The 21858-nt window shown below is 39.9% G+C and overlaps 1 protein-coding gene across 6 annotated transcripts in view; it reads right to left on the bottom strand.

Annotated features, from left to right (window-relative positions):
* The window catches only part of TMEM241 (transmembrane protein 241), a 63042-nt gene that overhangs the window by 32161 nt on the left and 9023 nt on the right, over window positions 1-21858 (bottom strand). For 3 of the 6 annotated variants that reach the window (XM_027795162.2, XM_055800507.1, XM_055800508.1), the window contains exons 4-13: window positions 19000-19081; window positions 15745-15822; window positions 14329-14354; window positions 12825-12876; window positions 11597-11645; window positions 9560-9605; window positions 8551-8586; window positions 3669-3695; window positions 1348-1382; window positions 7-76 (exon numbers count right to left, since the gene is read on the bottom strand). In XM_027795162.2, coding sequence (XP_027650963.2) covers window positions 7-76; window positions 1348-1382; window positions 3669-3695; window positions 8551-8586; window positions 9560-9605; window positions 11597-11645; window positions 12825-12876; window positions 14329-14354; window positions 15745-15822; window positions 19000-19081 — 501 coding nt within the window. The remainder of the gene's footprint in view (window positions 1-6; window positions 77-1347; window positions 1383-3668; window positions 3696-8550; window positions 8587-9559; window positions 9606-11596; window positions 11646-12824; window positions 12877-14328; window positions 14355-15744; window positions 15823-18999; window positions 19082-21858) is intronic. The other 3 variants (XM_055800503.1, XM_055800504.1, XM_055800506.1) reach the window with 3 other exon arrangements.

The raw sequence follows: 21858 nt of genomic DNA, 5'->3' as shown, positions 1-21858 counted from the left end.
GGTTACCTGGCGCAGCAGCTGCTATGAAACCTGTAGAAGTACAGGAATGGAAAGTCCAAGGCACTGAAGAGATCACCTGAGGGACAAAGTAATACACTCAGTGGAACACAGGAGAAAAAAATTACCCACTGTTACAAGCAGGGGAACAGCAATTACACGAACATTACTAGTTTAACATTCCTTTGAGCCTTTACAGCTGGCTGACTTTTCATTTATGATGCTTTCCACATTTCTAGCTTGTTTAATGATTTCTCTCTGACCTTGCTTCTAGCCAGTTCCTGCCTTTGGTTGAAAAAGGGGAAAGGGATACATAAGAGTATTCTTTGCTAGTATACAGAAGACCCTGCTTAAGCAACATTTGCCAGTGGGTATGCATGCATCATATCCACTTCTTTTATTATAGAGCTTGTGATAGTTCCTGCTGAAGCAACAGGAAACACAGACATATGTTGGCTGCTTCCCCGTCCGGCATTTGAACTCTGTCACACAGAGCAACTTGAGATGTTTAAAAAAGTTCTCCCAGATCCAAGTAGAGCTCTTGAATACTTGCATTTCCAGGAACCTGGGCCCTGATTGCTCTTGGTAGCAACATTCCCAGGGGTTCTCCAGCTTTCAGGCTCTACAGATTTGGAGGAAACTCCATCTTCCACTTTTTGAAACATAGGACTATTTTGCCTTACTTGTCTTTCTGTCCTAGTGGGGGAATGCCTACATCCACAACATGCACCACCAGGCAAAAGGTGGAATTTATGTTTATTTAAATGGTTTTTCCTTTATTTTTCTGACTGAGCAAATGTATAGTGAAAGCAACAGATGCTCATCTTTATCCTTCTAATTATTAAAATACCAAGATGAAAGGAATATTAGCCACCATCAAATATTCAATTTCTCCATCTTTAGCCTTCAATTTTTTGATACTTCAAATCCTGCCATGGGCTCAAGTGATAAGATACATCTTATGAAAGCAACAAAACAAAATCTCTGCATAGCACTGAGGGCAATGCAGAGAAGAAAACTCAGTTCTATATGGACTTCTGGGACACTGCTCTGAAGAGGACACACTGACCTTGGGAATCCTTGTTATTTACCATGTACCACCTCAAAAGCAGTTCTTTGTTCTTTGTCCCATGCTGCTGCTTTGCAAAGGGAAGCTAAGAAAGGTATTAGTAAATATGCAAATTACACAGTGTTATATACCCCCTCTCTTCTTCCCATCGAAGTCATATTATTGGTCATATTCCTGTTGAATTCCAGGGCTAAAATCCTAAGGGTTTGGCCTCTAAAAATATGCATGGAAAGGAAAGGCAATATAGAAATCTAAAAAAGGAAAAACTCAATCAACTTTACCTGCTGGATGGGATGCAGAGGCCAACAGCACCACACTAAAAAATAAAAAAAAAATATTTTCATACTACAGAATTTATGACATGGCCTGTAAATGGACAGTTCTGTGTTTGTTTTTTCATGGTGAAACTTATTCCAGTTAAGCAGAATAACTGAGGCATAAGCATCAATTAAAAAAAAAAAAAAGTTAGTTGGGAAGGAATTGCCAGGGTCACCCAATACAGTCTCTCATCTGAAGCACAACTATCACCAATATTTGATCATGTCCTCTGTGACTCTGTGATAAAAATCCAGATCTCAAAAACCTCCCAGCATGGAGATTCCACATCTCTCTGAGTAACCTCTCCCAGAGCCACTCTACCCTCCTAGAAAAGAAATTTTTCCTGATGCCCTGTTTCTAGACCACCAAAGCTGCAATTTATGGTGGTTGTTCCATATTATACCATGAACCACTCCTTAGAAGAGTTTGGCTCTGTCGTCTTTGTAACTCCCTTTCAAGAAAGTATAGGCAGTTTTAGGTTGCACCTTCGTTTCCACTTTGTCAGTTTCTACCAGACCAGCAACTTCAAGCTCTCCTTGCAGTAGCCCATGTGCTCTACATCACTAACAATGTTAGTAGCCCTCTGCCAGATCTTCAGTTTCTCAGCACCTTTCTTGAACTGGGAGGCCCAAAACTGAATAGAGTATGACAGCTGCAGCTTCAGCAACGTTCATAATAACTTCTCTCAATCTGACAGCCACACTCCTAATGTAGCCCAGTACATGGTTTGCCTTTATTTGCCATGCACATGCACTACTGCCTCATATAGATCTCAGCATTCACTATTACCCCCAAGTCCTTTTCAACAGACCAGCTGTTCAGCCAGCTGCTGACACCACTGAGACTGAATCTATAAAGAACTGTATTTGTGTCTAGACTTGAGTGTCTTTCTGTCCGAGGATTGATTTCAGCTGTGTACTGATGTCCACTTTATAGGGATGTACATATATTGCATGCAAGAGTCAAATATAGTCTTGTGTGTGTGGCTGTGCATGCACTGCACATTCATGCCCAAAATGTCAGTTAAAGATAGGACAAATGTGCAATTAAACAAGTTTAAAAAAAAATGCATGAAAATAAAACTAAGTACTAACCCAAATGGTGCACACTTTTCATAAAGATACAAGTGAACAAGAAAATCAGTTGTAATGGTTCTTTACCTGGAGTATCACTTAAGATTTCCGAGGTCCTACAAAGACTTCATCCTCTGAGTTTGCAGTATAGGATTTACAGAGCCTTTTTCAGTGCTACTGATTCATCTGCTAAACTTTTTTTTCTCCTATTTTTCTCATTCCATGTTATTCCCAAGGTTAGAAGGCTACAGAAACGTATTCTTCCATTATAAGATGGAAGAAGTATGCATGTCTCCAAAGCAGAGCTACAGCTTTCTCCAGTTACCAACAACAAACATCCATGACAAACACAAAGGACAAAAGGGAGAAGGAGAAAAGAGTATCTGGAGAAGTCGATTCTTGATAAGCAGCAATCACTGCACTTACAAAGGTAAAAAGACATTCATTAATGTCATGAATGCTAAAGCTAGGCAATTTTCCCTGGCTAATTACCAGTGAATTTTACAGTTCACTAGACGCAGTAAAGGCAGCAAAGTGCCAACCCAACCAGCAGAGGAATGAAAGCCTGCTCAATGAAAAGTTAAGGCAGAGAAAGAGCTGGAAGTGGTTCCCAACACGGTGTTATGGCCAGAACACCGAACTTACTGTATATGAGCTACACCCAGTACCTGCAGTAGTACAGTATCATCAGCACGGTGCTTATACCAGGCCAACTCCCTTCTCCAGTGCTAAAACAGTTACCGTTTCCAAGCCTGCTTGCCCTCAGCTGGTCCCAGTTCTCTATGCAACCAGGCTACTGTGCTTCGTGGACTGCCTGCAGCATGCTTTGGTGAATCCCAGCATGATTTGCAGAGGCACTGGTAGCAAACACAAACTGCAAAGAGCATGGAAATCCCATGGCCAAGGAAGCCTTGGGGGGAAGCTTGTCACCGAAACCAGCCGCGGAAGACAATGGGCTGAAGGAGGAAATGGGTCATGACTGACAGGCAGGTGAGTATTTTAGGCTTAACGTTTTAGACAATGTCTTTGAAAGGCACCAGCTGGTACAGTACGTTCACATTGTCAATATTTACATATGTTTTTAAAAAGATGTGGTTGTCACAAAGATTGTAAACAAGGCAAAGCAGATCACTTACAGTAGGTAATTCCCCCCCACCTCTCCTCCCCACACACGCATGCTCTCCCTGCATGGGATGCCAAGGGGAACTCACCATAAACAGGCCCAATTCCTCAGTTTCCTGGTAAAGAGAAGAAAGGAAGCAAAGGCCTATTGCTTTTGACTAAATAACAGAGAAAACAAGATCCTGGCGGGGCAAGTGAAACTGTATCAACAATGATGAGAACTATGACTAAGCGGTGTTTCTCCACTTTGGCTTTCTGCATTATTAATTTTTAAACAAAAAAGCAGTGAGACTGGGAAATGCTCAGACAGAAACTTCCTTCTTCAACCAAAAGGAATTGATAACCCTACCAGACATCCCAGGTCTCAATCCAAAGAAAACACAGCAGGGAAACAAAACCTTCTTTGTGAAGTGCAAGGCAGGTTAAGGCAAATGGGTTAGATGCCATTAAAGCTGTACTGTGACTCTGCTCTCAACAGTCCTCAGTAGAAAAGACATGATGATGCTGTAAAACCAGATTAGGGATTCAGAGGTTTCCAGCAGGACAGCCTGGACATCCAGCTGCAGCAAAAACAAAATCCCTGTGCCGGATTTCTCTGCTCCTCCCCTTTTCCTCTGTACTCAGTACTGAGGGCTGGGTCACCTGTGGTTTTCTTTCTGGCTAAAAAGAGGTTTTGTCAGCAAGAACAGCAGTTTATGCCTGCGAGGTGCCCTTTCCTATAGCAGAAAATCTACTGCAGCTTTTTTAATTCACAAAAGTGACAGATTAGCAGCTTTTACAGAAGCCAGATGTAGTTCAGCTGCACAGGGTAGAGTCTTTACCACACACCTTTGTCAGTGCCATTTAATTCACCATTTGAAACTCTCCTGCTCTAAGTCTCTTGTTTCCTCACCACTGACTGCTAGGCTATCTGGTGTGCCTTTCTGAACAAATATCATACAGTGGCAAATATTGGGATGTACTGAAACTTTCTTCCAGGTTCCCTACAAGAAGTAACACATCTCTATCTGCCTCAGCATAGGAGAAAGTCCAAGATGAGCCACGACCCACTTCTAAGGCACACTGTGTATCCCTCAACATGCCAGGTAGACATTACTGCCCCTCCCCTCACACTACCCCTTACCAGCTAGCTAGGGGGGAGAAGTCTGTCTCCCTCCTCGATAAAAAGTGGGGAACTGAAAAGGAATAAAAGAAAATGGAAGATTACTGGGAAAAACACTAGGAAGTAGAACTCTTACGCAGAAGTCGGAGTGCAGGGAAATACAAAATACTGCAGTAAAAAAGGGTGGTGGGAATAAGACTGGAGGATTAGAGGGAGGTTCCTGGAAGTACATTTCCCCTCTTCTTCCCTGCTCCCTGCCCCACATGCTTAAACACAAGGGAGATGGATGAATAGGATGGGGTTGGGCACTGAGAAGCAACATCACCCCTTCTCTGCATAGCACAGCTCGGCTCTCCCTCCTACACTTGTTCCTGGTCTGGCTCCCTTTTTAAAAGCCATTGAATAATCATGCTGTAAGTGATGAAGCGAGAAAAATGCCACCCTTTCAACATCTGCAAACACTTCTTCAGATCTGTTTTGTTCTGAAATGTTCCTGTTCATGTACCTTTGCTTAAGATGTTCTATCCTCCCAAATTACTCCAGATTTTAAAACAAGAAACAGTGCATGGCATGTAGGGACAGCACACATTAGGAGACACTGCTAATTTCAGCTATAACTCTGGAAGTGTCCAACAGAGCCAGTACAGTTAACGTTTCTTTTTCATCTAAACATGTATTATTTTAATCTAACATATTGGTACATACTAATATCCAGTAGCTCGAGGCAGAACTCTTCATCTGCTCTATCCAGCCAATCTCTACACTCAGAGTACAACTGTGCTTTTGTACTGAACAGAAACACTTTGAACAGCCTCTATTGTAACAAACCTATATATTTTCCTATATTTTCCCATATATTAGGAAAAATTTCTTCACCAAAAGAATTATCAAGCACTAGAACAGGCTGCCCAGGGAAGTGGATGAGTCACTGTCCCTGCAGGTATTTAAAAGACATGTAGACATGGTGCTTGGGGACATAGTTTAGTGGTGGACTTGACAGCATTAGGTTTATGGTTGGACTCGATGATCTTAAGGGTCTTTTCCAACCATGGCTGGAATTGATTCTAAACACTGTCTGGCTGCTTTCTTTTCCCCACACAGCCTCATGTCAGCTGCCTGATCTACATTAGAAATAAGGAGCTATGAAGACTATTTGTAATAGTGCTAAGGAGAAAGTTGCACTGATACCACAGTAGCAAGCTCCTTCATAAATCATAGAATGATGCTCGTACAGACAAGACCACCTGTACACATTAGACTGTCCTGTGGTGGAGGTAGAACTGGGATCCTGTCATGGCCAAAACAGTCCTCAAAAAGCCCTGAATAGAGGAAGCAGCACATGCCTTAATGTCTGTTAAATCACAAAATTTAGCGCTGGGCACCCTCTGACAGGGCTAAGCATACATTTACAGTGACTCTGACCCAGAACTGCCTGTCAGGAGTTAGCACTCATTCAGAGAATGTTCACAATAAAATGCCCTCTACGCAGTGTGATTTAAAAACGCTTTTGACTGTTTTCCACCGGAATTAAGCTTGTGCAATAAAGCTGTGTGTACACATACATACATACATAGCTCTGCATAGCTCTCAAACACGCTGACCAGCTCCATCCAGATTTGGGAAGTGGCAGGCATCTCCAAGATAACTACATGCGCAGAGATCTCACAAAGAGACAAGCCCTGCCAGTGCCTTCTGCAGCAGAAAGATTTCAGTCCATGAGACACTGGAGGATCTTCACTGCAGTGGCATGTCCTGAAGGTTGCAAACAAGGAGAGAGCTTCTGCCAAATATCACACCCTTTCAAACATCAACAGTTATTATGACAAAACAAAACTCTAAAATAAATCAGATGCCACTTATCCCATTGCCCATGGTACTGTTTTCTCTAGGCATGATAAGGTCCAAATGCTATGGACTGTGAGCTTCTCTAACACATAGAAATATATACACACATCTATGGACACACAGACATATAGATATCCACTGACCCAAGCCAAACAAATAAGCATCCAGTCTTCTACCTCCTCTAAGCCACCTGTTTTCCAGCAATTACTTTGCACCATCATCTCACAAGCTACACTGACCTTTAAGGCACTTAATGGTGAAAATCTTTGCAAGCTTTGATAACACATTTTTGCTTTTAAGCAGATGCTGAAAAAAGCCATCTTCCACTTCGCACTATTCCATTGTTGTTTTCTTCTTGTTGTTTTTCTTTAGTAAAAAGAACAGTTTTTAAACACATACCACTGCACCTCACAGTTTCTTAGCAGGAAGTTTCTCCCTTTCAAAATCTTCTAAATCAATAATCATACTTTCCATGCAATGTGGAACTCCTGCTCTCTGCTGGACACAGCTTCACAAATTTCAAAGGATACCATCAACTAACAAAGCAGGAACCCAGCCCTGGCTTTTCAATCTAAGCTGCAAAATTCAGATCTTCAGCCAAAATCTGAATTTAAAGATTCAGGCCCAGATGCAGTTTCAACTGAAATGACAACTGACAACTACAGTCAGGCAGGTGCCAAATGAAAAATCAATTGATTTTACTGCTTGCTTCATGATTCTCCCTTCAACACAGACAAATAGCTGCAGCTCATGCAATATTTCATGGGTTATTTTTGCACACAGCAGCATATTTGCAAGTTCTGTGGCTAATTCTTCAAAACAGTTTCAACAAATACAACTATCTTCTTTGAGTAAAACTGATTTGCTTTGCAATTCACAGTAGATAAAAGACAACCACTGACTTAAACAAGAGCCTACTTCAAGCAAACTGATATTCAGGTGTTGTCAATGTGACCCTGGTGAATAGACACTGGGATCATACAAATGCAAAATCAAAGGCCCACATTACTTACTTATGGAAATCAGATATTTACTCAAACTAAGATAGAAAGAGATACAAAGTATTACCATGTTGATGATGCTCACAAGATAAATGGGAACTGAAGTAACTGTCCTGCACTGGTGTCCCTCATATGTTCCGCTCAAGGTACTTTAATGTGCTCAGACAAGAGCACACATCCAACTAATTAAATGGACAAGAACAACTTTTGTTATGCTTATTTCTAATTTCTGCTCTCTCTTTCATTCCTTTTGACCATCCTTTCCTAGAACTTAGTATCTGTACTCCATAGTGTTCCCATAAAACTTCAACTACCGTTCCAAGAAAAGAGGTCAACATATACAAGACGTGATTATGGGTGGAGGAGAATCTAGTAAAGTCTCTATATGCCTTACTTCAAATAAAGCCTCACAAAAATCTAGTGGAAGCCATGTACACCAAATGTTCTGGCTTATACGGCTCTTTGAGGAAAGGACTGACTTTATTAAAATGCAGGGGTCTCTGGTCAGTGACACAGGATCCTTCACTATGAAATAACAAGTCGCTTTTATATCTCCAGATCAGAAAAACAACTGAAAGTCTGAATTACTCAATCCCATTAACAGCACTCTGAACAATCAGTTATTGCTCATGTTTTTTACATGTCGTACTTTTGTAATCACTACCTCCCCTCCTGGCAATTTTGTACAAGTTTTATTTTCTGAAGTGGGGGATTGCCAGGGAGTTACTCTGTAAATATTATTTCTGGAAATGATAGATCACTTCTGCACATGGTTGTTAAAAAATTCATAATTAACACCTCGTTACCTCCCCAGGTGAATATTGGCATGTCCACCTATAACCAGAGCCAAAAAAATTCAGCTGCTAAGCCATTCAGCTTAGCACTATTCTTTCAGTGAATGTCCTGCTAAATAAATACATTTAAGTAGTGGTAGACATGAGTTACCAAACAAGCCACAGTTGAAAATGAAAATATATACCACATAAAACCAGCAGTGGCGTATCAAAGGCTTATTCATTTTACCTGAATACGTAGTTGATGTACTGTTGGTCCAGGTCACTGGGAGAGGAGGGAAAGAAAAAGGTGTTCTTTTAGTAATGCCATTCATTTGGTGTAAGAGATCAGCATATTAAGTAGTATTATAACACTGTAATATTACATAATATTAATATTATATAACATATGACACAATGTTATGATTAGGTAATACAATTATATGCATAATAACCATATTGATCAATATTATATTATCATTATATTGATCAGCTTATTAATTTACACATTTGCATATTATTTCTGTTGTTACTATGTCATTGGGAGTCTCATTTAAAGTGAAGATAAAGTGAGACTGACTAAAATATACACTCCTTAAATAAAGACGGAAAATGGTTTTGAAATAAATGAGCTTATCCATATTCTATACACACATGTATTATGTACATATATGTAATATGCAGCGCCAACATATCCATCTCCATCCATACAGACCACTGCAGATTATAGACACTGTGACCATGTAATGCCATCTGCTTTCAAAACAATTATTGTCTGACTGAAGTTTTAACACACACGTGGAATTAGTGCAAGGTTTCAAGGTTTTTAAGGTACTCAGCTATTCCAGTCCTGTGGCAAGGCACCAGCTGCTAAACACTTTTGAGACCGTGTCACAAAGGCAGACACTGACACACTCAAACCATGCAGCTTTCAAGGCTAACACAAACATCTTAGTGCCCATGCCAGTAATTAAGGGTTCTTTTTCCAGAACTGAGTCATCATCCTTTGATGATACACTGTTCAAAACTAATTTAGTGTTCGAGTTAGCAGTATAACTATCAATAACCACAGGCTATTGTTATCAACAATAAATAAGGCTCCTCTTGTAAAAGAATTCATTAATGATTAATCAAGAGTGGCCCAGCTCACACTGGTAATGCAGAGATCACTACAGTTTACCTGACTACTATGTAGATGTGTCTCTAACCCTCTTGGATTGCAATCTCTTTCTTTATAAAAGAATATCAAAACACATTACCTTAAAGAGCCAGGTTTCCATAACTTGTGAAATACTTTGTAAGCCCCTGTAATTGAAATGACATGTGTAATTGCCATAACATGCAATCATTCTGACAAACAACGACTTGTTTGGCTGTGGTACCAGTAGACGTGGAACCCCTCTGAAATAGTTTAGCAACATGGCACAACAGATGCCTAAAACATGAGTAAAATGAACCTTCACTTCAAATTAATGGTTTTCAAAGTGTTGCCATCTCAAAGTACTATCATGCTACATCTTTCTATTAGTCGTTCTGACGAGACATCTCCTAGGTCACAGCAACTACAAGGGAGTGTCTGTGTGTCTGTAAACACATGAAGAAAAGCGTTACAGAATGGGTTCTTCAGCCCACCCCATTTTTTTGGTAACCTCTATGATGTGTTCATCTATGTAGACCCCTACAGCTGTTGGCTCTGAGCCATCTTTCCTGTTCAGAGTTCTCTCGGCTCTAGAGTCTCCAGGTTCTTTACATTCTTAACCTACCCACCTCTTGATTAGCTCCCATTTCTATTCTGTGAAAGGCTTTAAGCACTCAAGGAAGGAACAGTATAGCTTCATGCTCTATTTTTTCAGACCCTTTCTTCAAGGCTTTGTTGGGTTTTTTTGATTCACAGAGACAACTAGAACATGAAAAGCAAATCCACTAGGACACTATGTAATAGATGTCCTCAATTCTGCCTCCATTAGACAAGCTGAAAGGTAGAACACGTCCTTTCTCTCATGCTGTCTTGATTAACTGTGCAGTAAGTTAGTTCAACTGTTTGCTCTTTCTTGTACATCTTTATTGTCAGTTGATAGGAAATCTAATTATACAAAAAAAACCCCAACAGTCATATCAACAACTTTCTCTCAAAAACAAGAGAAAATGAAAGATGCTGTATTTTAAACATAAACATTATGTTGGCACTTCCTACACATTTCAAGCACACAGAAGAGGACTCCTGAAGATTCTCTAAGCGGTTTTCCACCTCCATGGCCTAGTACTGCTTTACAAATGAGACCTTTTGGCTTTGAGAAAGCAATAACATCACTCCTTACAACAAACAAGTATTTGAAGTGAAAAATCCTTAGCTTTTTGTTCTATCTAAATGAGTCAGTGTTTACCACCTAACATTTCCTAAAGGAAAAAAAACCAACTATTTCTTATTTATATGTTAACAGCATTTTAGAATGGTATCTCTAGATCTCCCTAGACTCAAATAGATATAAACACATCAACTCTGCCCTGAAAATTTTAAAGTATGAATAGACAAAATAAAGAAGGAATCATCCCTAATTTGCAGAGAAGACTTAACATATGAATGAGTCACTCACTAAGTCTATAGGACAGCTAAGAACCAAATACAAGTCCCCTATTATCCAGCCTACTGCTCCAAAAGACACAAATCTCCTAGTTTAAAATTACTACTCTTGTTTTCTTCAGATTTTCTGGTCTGACCTTCTAGCTTTTCAGGGAAGAATTATGATTTACCTAAATCCATGTTTAGTCTGAAAAAGACAAAAGAAAACATGACAGGCTATGCAACTGATTGTTAAAATTTTTACAAATGCATATGATTGCATAAAACCCCCCCAACACTTCAACATCCTTCATCTGGGAGCATATTCCATGATATTTTAAAATATTTTTGTCAGTTTTTAAATAAAATCAGTGTGAGCAATAAAGCTCTAACTACAAGTTATTGCTTGGGTTTTTTCATGTTTCTTCTCTCCTCCGGAAGAGGTGTCTCTTAGTAAGCAATCACCAAAAACTCCCAGAAAAGCTTAGTGCTAATTAAAATTGTATGTGCATTTTCTCATCCACTGTTAACTGACTGCAATATCTAGTCTATTCTGTTGCTGTTTTCAATGTAAAACCTATAAAAGGAATGCACTTTTTTTATATTTACTGAGCTTCTTCATTCTTTCCAAGTGTTTCCTTTATCAAGAACCTCAAATATCAGTAACTCACAATGAAGCAGATTTCTCCAACTCATTTACTCTTCCTAATTCTTTTTCCAAAAGAAAATGACTTACCAACACAGATCAAGTGAATTAGAGCCCATAAATAACCGTTTGGATCAAACTGCAATAAAGAACATTTACATAAATCAAAGCACATTCATGTAAACACATGTATCACTAGTTCCGTGCAGTTAGCTTCACAAAGCAAGCGCAGTGAGTGGGAGCTATGCTACAAAGAAAGAGAAGACCACTAAAGACTAGGAAGACTGAAGTTTTTCTTGTCCTGCTTAGAGACTTGGCATGTGCCAGTTACCCAGGCTCTCAGCTAGCATTGGCAAGAATAGTTCTATTTCTTTCAGGTATGTACAGCATTTTAAACAATCTGAGCATACAGACCCCTGTCTGTTTAGTCTTATATTCTTGTATTGGCTGTCAGGGAGGGGCAAGAGAATTAGAGGAACGTTGCTAGGGTTTTTGTCTTGTTTCCTCTCCCCCCTCAGCCTCTGCAGTAGCTAAGCAGTCTCTCTCCCCAAGGCTCCAACTAACCACAAAGTATCCAAAAGAGTGCTTTAAACAGACACCTCTCAGCAAGGTAGGCTCTCTTCACAATCAATGGGGAAAAATAAACATTTTTGAGAGGAATTCACCTGGCATATTTTAGATGTCTGCTTCCAGGGCAGACTAATTACACACCAGAAGTTCCTCCTCTGTACCATGGACTATGAAGGGAACTAGTGCAGGTGCAACACTTCTGACGTCTACATTTGATCAGATGCACCCAGACAAGGTCCCAGATTCATCCCACCTGACTTCAGATATTAACTAAAGTATTCAAAACAAGGAAGTAGCCTTCCTAAGTCTCCAAAAGAGAAAAACATCTCCAAGTAATGTATCTTTGCTGGACCGAGTGCTCCCTGGAGGTACCTCCTTTCTTTCTCCTGTAGCTACAGAAGCGTGTAAAGTGATTACAAAGCTAATTTAGGAACCTCCTGAAAGTACATGCAATTAATTCAAACCTAAGTGATTTAGTCTAAGCCCTATAAGAAGTTAAACTGTGGTTTCCCCAGCCACCACTTTCACTGAAGAGCTGTGTGTCCACACTGCTCAGCGGTTTTACCATGGTAAACACACCAAGCAAACACATTAAAAGCAGCTAGACTACAACATAGCGATAGGCAACATTTACAATTCCTTCACAGGAATCCCACCCTAGCTTACAAGTAAAAGCTGCATCCTTCATATGCTAACAAGATGTCAAACATCAAGGTTTCACTAGAGCTGCTTACAAAGCAGAGCTCACCTGTGTGTCACATAAAGGAAGGCACGCTGCTGCTACCAGGAGGAACAGAACGCTGCAGAGGGAAAAAAAAAAAAAAAAAAAAAAAAAAGAAAGACCAAAAGCTTGTCACCTGGATTTGTACTCTCAGCAAAGTATAGGCAATTCCACTTATTTTTAACTGACATTTCATTTGTTTAATTTTTATTCCATATTTAAAAATTAATTTCTGCCACCAAAATTTAAGTTTTACATCATGCATTCTGCATAACTCATACATGGCAAAGCGGTATGAGAAGAGAAGCAGCTCAAAACATCTCAGCAGTGATGAAAACAAGTTTTTGGTAGGGAATATTATTCCTCACTTGCCATCTGGCTTCCCTACGCCACTTCAGAAAGCCAAAATCAACAAATTTCTGGCTGTGAATAGCTACCAAAAAGTTCTTCCACTGTGGTGAATTGCCTATTACAACAATTCCAGCAGAGGTAACTCCGTTAAAAGTGATGGTGTAACTCCAGAACACAGAGCAAAGTGGAAGTGTGTGGTATTACACTAGAAATGCCTTAAGGACAGCACAAGTCCTTCCCTAGTCCACCAACTTGGATTAAATAAATTTTTAACCTGTGGCTGAGTCAGTATTTCTACAGGCTACACTGAATACACTGATGCGGAATTTCTGTGGACTGTCACTGTTAATAATAATAAACATTTGCTCTTGCAGCTTACTTTTCTGCTCTCTAGGGAGTAGGAAAAGGCAGAATGGAGATGATAAAAACCCTGGTATCCTTGACAACAATCCAGTGGTGAAAACAAGGCCACAGTAAATCAGATAATGGAAACAACAGGGAGAGATTAGGAAGATGGTGCCCCTAGGTACACTAAATAATAACCTAACATTTTCCACTTTAAGTACAGCTAAAAGATTACAGAATGTGGAGGACAGCAAATATACATTCTTCAAGGGGATGGGGGGAGGGGGGGGGCAGGAGAATGAAACTTTAAATACACTACTGGCTGACTTCTGTTTGTCCCTTTCTGTCTCCTCTTTGAAGCCTAAACTAGGTCCAATGAGGGTTGGTAGGTTGTGTAGCTTAATATGGATGATTTTCACAGACTGGATATCACTCGCCTTTTCTTTCTCAGGAAAAGTATTTTTAGCCATTTTCTATCACATTAATTATCTTTCTCTTGCTGTTTCAGATTACCCACTGGAACTTCAAACCTGGTTTCCATCTGCTTTCCAAAAACATTCTTACAAGCACTGCTTTGTTATTCAGGAAGACTGGCCTTCTAGCTTTTTTTATTTTCATAAGGAAAAAAAAAAGTATCTATTTAAGCGACTGTAAAAAAAAAAAGAAAATACATTTAAAAAATGTTTAATTATGCCTATGTTGCAATGTAGGCTCACCACCCATGGGAATGTGCCTTACATTCTTCATTGTTTTGGTGTGCCATTATCTGAAGCAAATGCAGAAGCTGGAGCCAAAACAAGTCTGAATCTGAATCTGAGCAGTTTTAAAAGCTTACCTACAGACTTTCAGATGAGAGGTCTGCTGTAAAAAAGAAAGTAAGATTAAAAAATTTAAATTTAAAAATAAAAATGGTGAAATAGTGCTTTCTCCTTCCAAAACCAGGAAAGTGATGACAGCTGATCTAACCGCACTAAACACATTGAAAAATCCAACGAGCAACATTCAACAGCCCCATTACATTCGAGCAGTGCTTCGCACATTTAATTTGAAAAAAAGTACCAGGATTACAGATTAGCCTAGTTCAACCTGATTTATATTTTCAGATTACTTACCAGCAAGTAAGCCAAAAACCAGACATGAACTTTATACCAACTTGAACTATACCAGAACTGGGTATTGTACGTACTCAAATATTGAGCATCCTTAATTAATAAGGTACTACCCCAACCAAATCAGTCTTGGTCTGAACTCATGAGAGTTTCCTGATCCTTTGGTGCAAAATTATTCCCCAGAAGCTTCCCAGAAAGACCTGTGTTTGCATTATCCTTGTCCATAGTGTTGGCTTTTTTTAAAGAGAGGAATCAAGCACTTGAAGCTAAAAGGAAAATATGAAACGCTTTGACAGGGACACTAATCAGAGGACAATGCCACAGGGACATGCCACGGTACACACTGCTATGTCACTTAGGCATAACCTCAGTGACCTCTTCAATTTTATTAGGAGTAGCAAACATGGGGCCATTTATTTGTCTTCTATATACACAACAGATGTAATGAATGGAAGATCCCTTCCAGGGCAACCCAGAGGCCACTGTAGAAACAACTTTGTGATGAATGATTTCCCAGTGTTACCTCACACAGCAACTCTTTGGTCAATTAGAAAAGCATTTCACAGCCTAAAAAGAAGGATCCCCAATGCAGTTTGTGAGAAACAAACCCAGCTCTTACTAAAAGGCACAGAAATTATTCTCCCAGCTTCAACTGGTCTTGGGATAGATTCTCAAGCATTCAAAACAAATCAAAAAATGCGCTGTTCTTCCTGCATTTCATGTGGAGATGTGATTTATCTATAATTACACAATACTCTAAATATATTACACTGGTTAGATCTAAGGACCCAGTCCTCCTCCCTCGCAGCTCAAACAATGAGATTCTTACGTGAGGCATGAGAGAGAAGGGATATTAACTTTTAAAAGGAAAAAAACAAGCAGGATCAAGACAGTCTCAAAAATGCGATCACACTGGTGATACACATTGGCAGTGTTTCATCAACTAAAGGGGAAAAGAAAACATCAATATAGATACTTGCCAACAGCAAAGCTCTCTGGGTGTCATTAATGACTAGCTATCACAGCAAGACTAGAAAAGCACATGGCACTAATGCCCATATTAAAAGAAACCAGGTGTCTTGTAACAGGGCAGTTTATATCACAGGAGGTACCTTGAATGTATCTATTAATAGATCAATTACCTCTTTCTGCACAAACTTCTGGAACCCACAGGTTATAACTTCTGCCGCGTTGTGCACGGTGAGGAACACCGGGATTGGCTGCCGTTGGGAGAGAACAAAAATGTCCAAATCAACCCGGAAAAGTCACACACATAGGAAAGGGCACTCCTTTTAGGGACAGCTGTCCCACATGTTTGTGGTTTTGTGTTTCGTTTTGTTTTTTAAGCTGTAAACCTATGCCACATCTCCTAAAAGGGACTTAGACCTATTCCAGTCACTATTACACGGCACAGGCATCTTTAAATGCTGACCCTGCTTGCTTCTTCTCCCACTTTTGAGTGCTCAGTTGGTTTGTTTGTACACAGTTACCTCAGTAAGATTTGCTCCAGGTTTCTGCCTCTAGTTTTGCCTCTGTTCAAATATCTGCAGCCTCCACAGTAGACAGTTCTCATTAGTCTTCCCATCTCTGTCTACTGGTACTATGAATGCAGTGTGACTCCTAGCAACAGAATTACGGGCAAGATAATTTTAGGTGATTGCTTTCAATTACTGCTAGGAAGAGCTGCCTGATATTAGGGTAGATTTGTAATAGTTCATACACAAGCGATGTTGAAATCATACCCACTGAGGTATCTGGACACCATCCCAACATGAAATCATTAAGAAACAAACCTCAATGATAAAAATAATTAATCAAACACCCATTGCCCGAGGCAAACCCAACCAGAATTAGTGGTTCATAATACTTCCTCCAAATCAGATCCATGGTGTCTCAGACAGTTGAAACAGAGGCAATTCTCTGCCTCGATTAAGATAATCTAAGGACTAAGGCAGTTGCAGGAAGCAGTATTTCCCCACTTGTGTAGAGTATTTAAATCACATGAGTAGAGAATGAGTTAATTTCTCAGTGATGTCCATGCCTTTAAAGTATCAGGTGATATAGCAGCAAATATCTCTTAAATTTGACTTTGCACTCAGAAATCTGTGTTTTCTGGATTTTTTTTTCCTTCCCATAAAGCCAGATAAGCATCGCTAGTTAAACATTTTAAGTCATAATGACAACTGGGGTGGATCCATAAGCACAGCAGTTACACCAAGATAACTTTTAACACCTCTAAATTAGCAAGGAATGAAAACCACTCAAACACAACTGTCATGAATTTGTCAGCTCCAGCTTCACTGGTTCTGAAAACCAATTCTCAACCCTGTTGCTGGACAACTGAACATAAAACCAGACGTATCTGACATAAGCATCCTGAGCCTGACACAATAATAGGAAATACAAGAAATAGCCATACACAAGGAAAGCTGACAGCAGAATTTATGTTCTTCCTTTTGTGAAGCCGATTTGTGGGGATTTTTTTTCCTCCCTCCCTGCTTTTGGCTCTTCCAAATATGTTTTGGAGCCAACAATGGCTCCAGTTTGCCTAGCCCGGTTAACCTTCTCCATATGTCTATTGCCTTTGATGTATTTCCTAAATTTGTGAGTGGGTTTAATGCTTACAAAAAGAAAGGTTTACTGGTTGGGCAAGCAGGGTGAATAGACTCTGTACAAACCTCCCCTCACAGCTCTGCATACTTTTGTTAATGCATCACAGTCCAGAGCTAAGAGTCCTCCTCCAGCTCCAGCCCTGAACTCCTGGGCAGGGGAGACTGCCAGCACCTCTAATGAGGGGTACAAACTGAGATTAAGACTGTAGCTCTGCCAGTATACAGGAGTGTTTGAAAGTGGGTCTCCTTGGATTTGATCCAAAAAGTGCACATTATTTCTGCTTTAGGAATAAACCCACTTGATTTGAGGTGAGCCAACTCAGGTATGCGTTCGGGAGTGTCCATTTTCCTTCTGCCTGTGCCATAGAATTGTTGTGCACAAAGTTACTGTCAGAAAAGCTTCTATGTAGCACTGAATTTAGCCCCAGCACAGGGCACTACATAATAACTATGGCCTAAGCCTACTTGCCCTTTCCTCCTAAAATGGCCACAGAATTAGGCCTCTAAATCCTTACTGACATACAACAAAAAGCCATGCACCTCAAGAAAGATTTGGGATACAAATCAAAACCATTCACAGCCACTCTGCCACTCCAATGCACCTCACTCTTGAAGGACCAGAGCAGGGACAGGAGGGAAACAAGGTAATTTACCAGATGACAAGGAAGTAAGAAGAAATAGCAGAGAGGATGTGATTCATTCCTTCACCTCCCAGGTGAGCAGGCAGAAAAGATGATGCTGCCAAGGCTTTATTGTTGTTTCCAGGCAGGGCTCTCCTTAGGGATCTTTGCTGAGTTTACACCAAAGAAGCCCAATTGGAACTTGCTTTGACAAGGAACCAAGAGGAATTAAATGCAATCACCCTGAGACAGAGCTAATCTGAAGGCACGGGGCTTCTGAGCACATGACTGTGCTTTCCAAAGATCACTTGAGTCCAAGATGAAGCCCCCAACCTTGTTTGTGAGGACAGAGATATTCTGCCCTTTTCTGCCCTACCTCTCCACTGGGATGTTGAAGAGATCACTACAAGCAGAACCTTGTAAAAAAATCTCTTTTGATCCTCCCTGTGGCTTAGGGGCTGGCAGGAGCAAGCTGGCTCTGGACTTAGATTAAGATGCATTGACAGAATGCAGAAGGGAACTAGTGCAGAATCTGGCCTTGCAGATGGCATAACAGCAGTAAAACACTGAGTTTTAAGAATTCACATCACAAATTCTCTTTTTTTTTTTTTTAGGAAAGACTGTATCACTTAAGTAAAAAGCATTCAACTTTAATGAAAGCAGATTTGATATCCTCTAAACATTTGGTAGGTTATTGTGATTCAAATAGATCATAAAACTGATTAATCTAACACTTGCCATAATCTCTTTCCAACTTTCAATTTAGTTTTTCAAATCCAATGGTCTCCATCCTTTTTCTGGAAGGATTTCCCACAGATTCCACAGCCCCACTCCCCCTTTTGCAAAGTTACAGCTAGTAACTTCTTCAGCTTCTTCCCTGCTTGCACAATTCAGACCACAGAGGATCTGTTCTGCAAAACACTGAGTACTCTGGAGAGATGCTGAGTGCTTTGGACTGTCACAGATGTACTTTTTCATACTGCTCTACACTTTGTAGGATTGGACCACTGCTCTAGCACCGTTAACAGTGTATGTATTATTTAAACCCTCTTCCCTTCTTTCCCCCCAACCCAGGGACAGCATTAAATATCTGTTATTAAGGTAACGTGCTTTGCTTATAAAGTAGAGGTAATAAAGAACTGGTTTCTATTTGTGCATTGCTTACCAATCTAGACAGTGCCCTAGAGCCAGCATAAATAATGCCCACAAAAAGTACTGAAGCAGGAAGCCACGACAAGATTTCAGACCTGTGGAAACAATTAAAATACCATTACTTTACCATATTCTGTTTACATGCAGTCAGCAACAGTTGCTTGCAAGGAATATAATAATATGTACATATGCACATGAATTTCAAAGATGTCCATATTAAATTGATTGTCTGATTGTTCAGTATTCCACCCATTTACTAAAGAAGTCTGAGATAAAAATTAATCACTTCACTTAATCCCAGATAGGAACTACCTGTAGATATATCTTCTTTCTTTTAGTCTTTCCCTGGCTCCTCTCTCTCTAAAATTGTTTGCAATTACAATTGCAATTCACAGAAATTACTCCTATTGGTTTTAAGGTAATTTCAACTAATTTCCTTGATGTGCTTTAAAAGGAAGAAAAACTGACAAATGAAGGCATAAAATGGTACACTTGCACAGACAGCACACATTTTCACTATGTACAAATACACTTGCCCACCCACACATTCATTTCTCAGCCAGATTTACAAAGACATTCTTCCTAAAGATCAGATTGTCTCTGTGGGAGCCTATCTCTTGAGATTTCCTAATGATACTCCTTTGACTAAGCCAAACTCCCAGAGGCAGTTTGACAGCTAATGGAGGAATGAAGTCATCAGATTGATCTGATTATTTTTTTTTTAGCCACGATTATTGCAGTAGGGTCAGGTTTCAGTTCTGGAAGAGGGCTTCAGAATTTGCATTTTTCCTTTTTTGACCTTGGTACTTAAAGGGAAAAAGGGATGACGTAGGTGGTAAATTTCAGAGGAAATAATGTAAGATTTTGAGCAAGGGAAGAACGGACTAGCAGTGATCTACAGGCCTGATCCAAAGGCTTCCCAGGACTGAAGATGCTGCTACCCCCGTTTGCTCTTCCCAAGCTTTGAAATAAAGTCAAGAAAAGGTCAGCGAATAATGCTGGTTCTCAAAACAAAACCAAACTGCTTGTAGTTCCTTAATTTGAATTACACTTCCAACTAGCATGTCAGACTTCAAATGTAATTATATGTATCTCTACACTACCACATTTCATGGAAGAGAAGAAAAATAGATCACTAAGCGATGAAATCAGAACACTCCGAATGAAAATAAAACATGTGTAAATATTTGCTCTGGGTTTTGGGGTAGTCACCAGCATTTTTTATAAAACACTGTTCCTTTTAAGGTTATTGACTTCAACTGGAATTTCATCAAGACCAGGATCTAAAACTGTCATGCCTTATTACCAATGAGTTCACATCAGACACCAACAAAAATACCCCCATCCTATTGGAACTGCAACAAATGGAAGAAAGGAAGAGTGAAGAAAAGAAAGGAGGGTTGGGAAGATGAAAGGGACACATAATGAAAACTGAATTTTCATTTAAAACATAAAAACAATCACTCTTTCATGTTCTGCACCACTAAATTCTAGGAATCCCAAATATATCTTCATCTCCAATGCAACACTGAGAAGTGTAATGGAAAAGGACTTCAGATGCTTTTTCCATGATGTAAGGGTAGAATTTTATGCTGCCGAGTGGGAATTTCAGGACTGAAAAAGAAAGAATGCATGGATGTTTGATGTAACATGTCAGCAGCAACAATCTGTCTGATATGTAAACCAATTAGTAGCTTCTTATGTTGGCAATAAAGCGATGTACATGCAAAACAGGAAAGCTCAGTGCCATAAAAGAACTGATGAGTTTGTGGTTGTAGGGCTAGATCCAAAGTCCAGTAAAGTCAACAGGTAGGTTCCCCTAAACCACACTTTGGAGCTTTGATTTAAGCATGACTCTGAGCTGCTGCTTAGCTGTGGGGATAATTCAGCACTATGAGAAATGCCAGAACACACAGGACTTATGCGACTACAAGGGTTAGGCAGGAGCTGGGTGGCATATTGCAGCACTGGAAGCACTATGCAGATGCTACACATATTCCTCTGTGCTCCCCAGAGCCCTTGTTTTGGATACAAGTTTTGCAGACAGTCACCACGCAACAATGACAGTGACAGAGTCCATTACAGCTGGAGGTACTGGGGGAAGCAGATGAAAAGCAGAATATCCACAAAATCTAAGAGAAATCACTCTGAGTAATGTGTTTTTATTTTGTCTTTATTGTGAAGTTGGGATTCCAGACTTTAGACAAAGGGTGATGAACTATGTGTAGTAAAATAATTCTGCTGAGACACTTTGGGATAACCCAAGCTGGCTCAGAAAGCATATGAGATCAGTCCACATGACAGAAATACTGAGACTTTGCAGAAATAAGCAAATGGGTGGCAGTTCATTATTTGAAGCATGACAAGACTGGGGACTCGATATGGTATTCTTAAGTATCCTACACATACACAAAAGAAACAAGCCAACAGATAGATTTAGAGACCAATATTCTATAAGAGTGTAGAAATGTTCTTATCCCAGTGGTAGGGTGAAGAAAAAACATCTTTGGAGAGGGAAGGACCTTGAGAGGAAGTGGTAGACAGAAGCTTTGACACATTATGTTTGTTTGTTGGGGAAGTTTTTGTTCGGTTAGTTTTTTGGGGACGTTGGGTGGTGTGGATTTTTTGTTGGTTTTTTTTTTGTTTGTTTCTTTTTAATACAGGAGATATATGCTACAAGCCCAGTTCAGCAAAGCATTAAAGCATGTGCCTAATTCTTCTGAAGAAACACAGGTTTAAACTCATGCTTAAGTAGTTGGCTGAATTATAGCCAAAACACGTCAATTAATTCTGGTAATTTCATTCGGTCTATTCTTCAACAGGCATTCTGTGTTAGCTAAGACGTTCCTCAAGATTTATTTTAAAAACTTTT

The sequence above is a fragment of the Falco peregrinus genome, chromosome 3, assembly GCF_023634155.1.
Source record: "Falco peregrinus isolate bFalPer1 chromosome 3, bFalPer1.pri, whole genome shotgun sequence".
NCBI lineage: Eukaryota > Metazoa > Chordata > Aves > Falconiformes > Falconidae > Falco > Falco peregrinus.
Note: the sequence above shows the minus strand (reverse complement) of the source record. Positions and strands in the feature narration are given on the sequence as shown.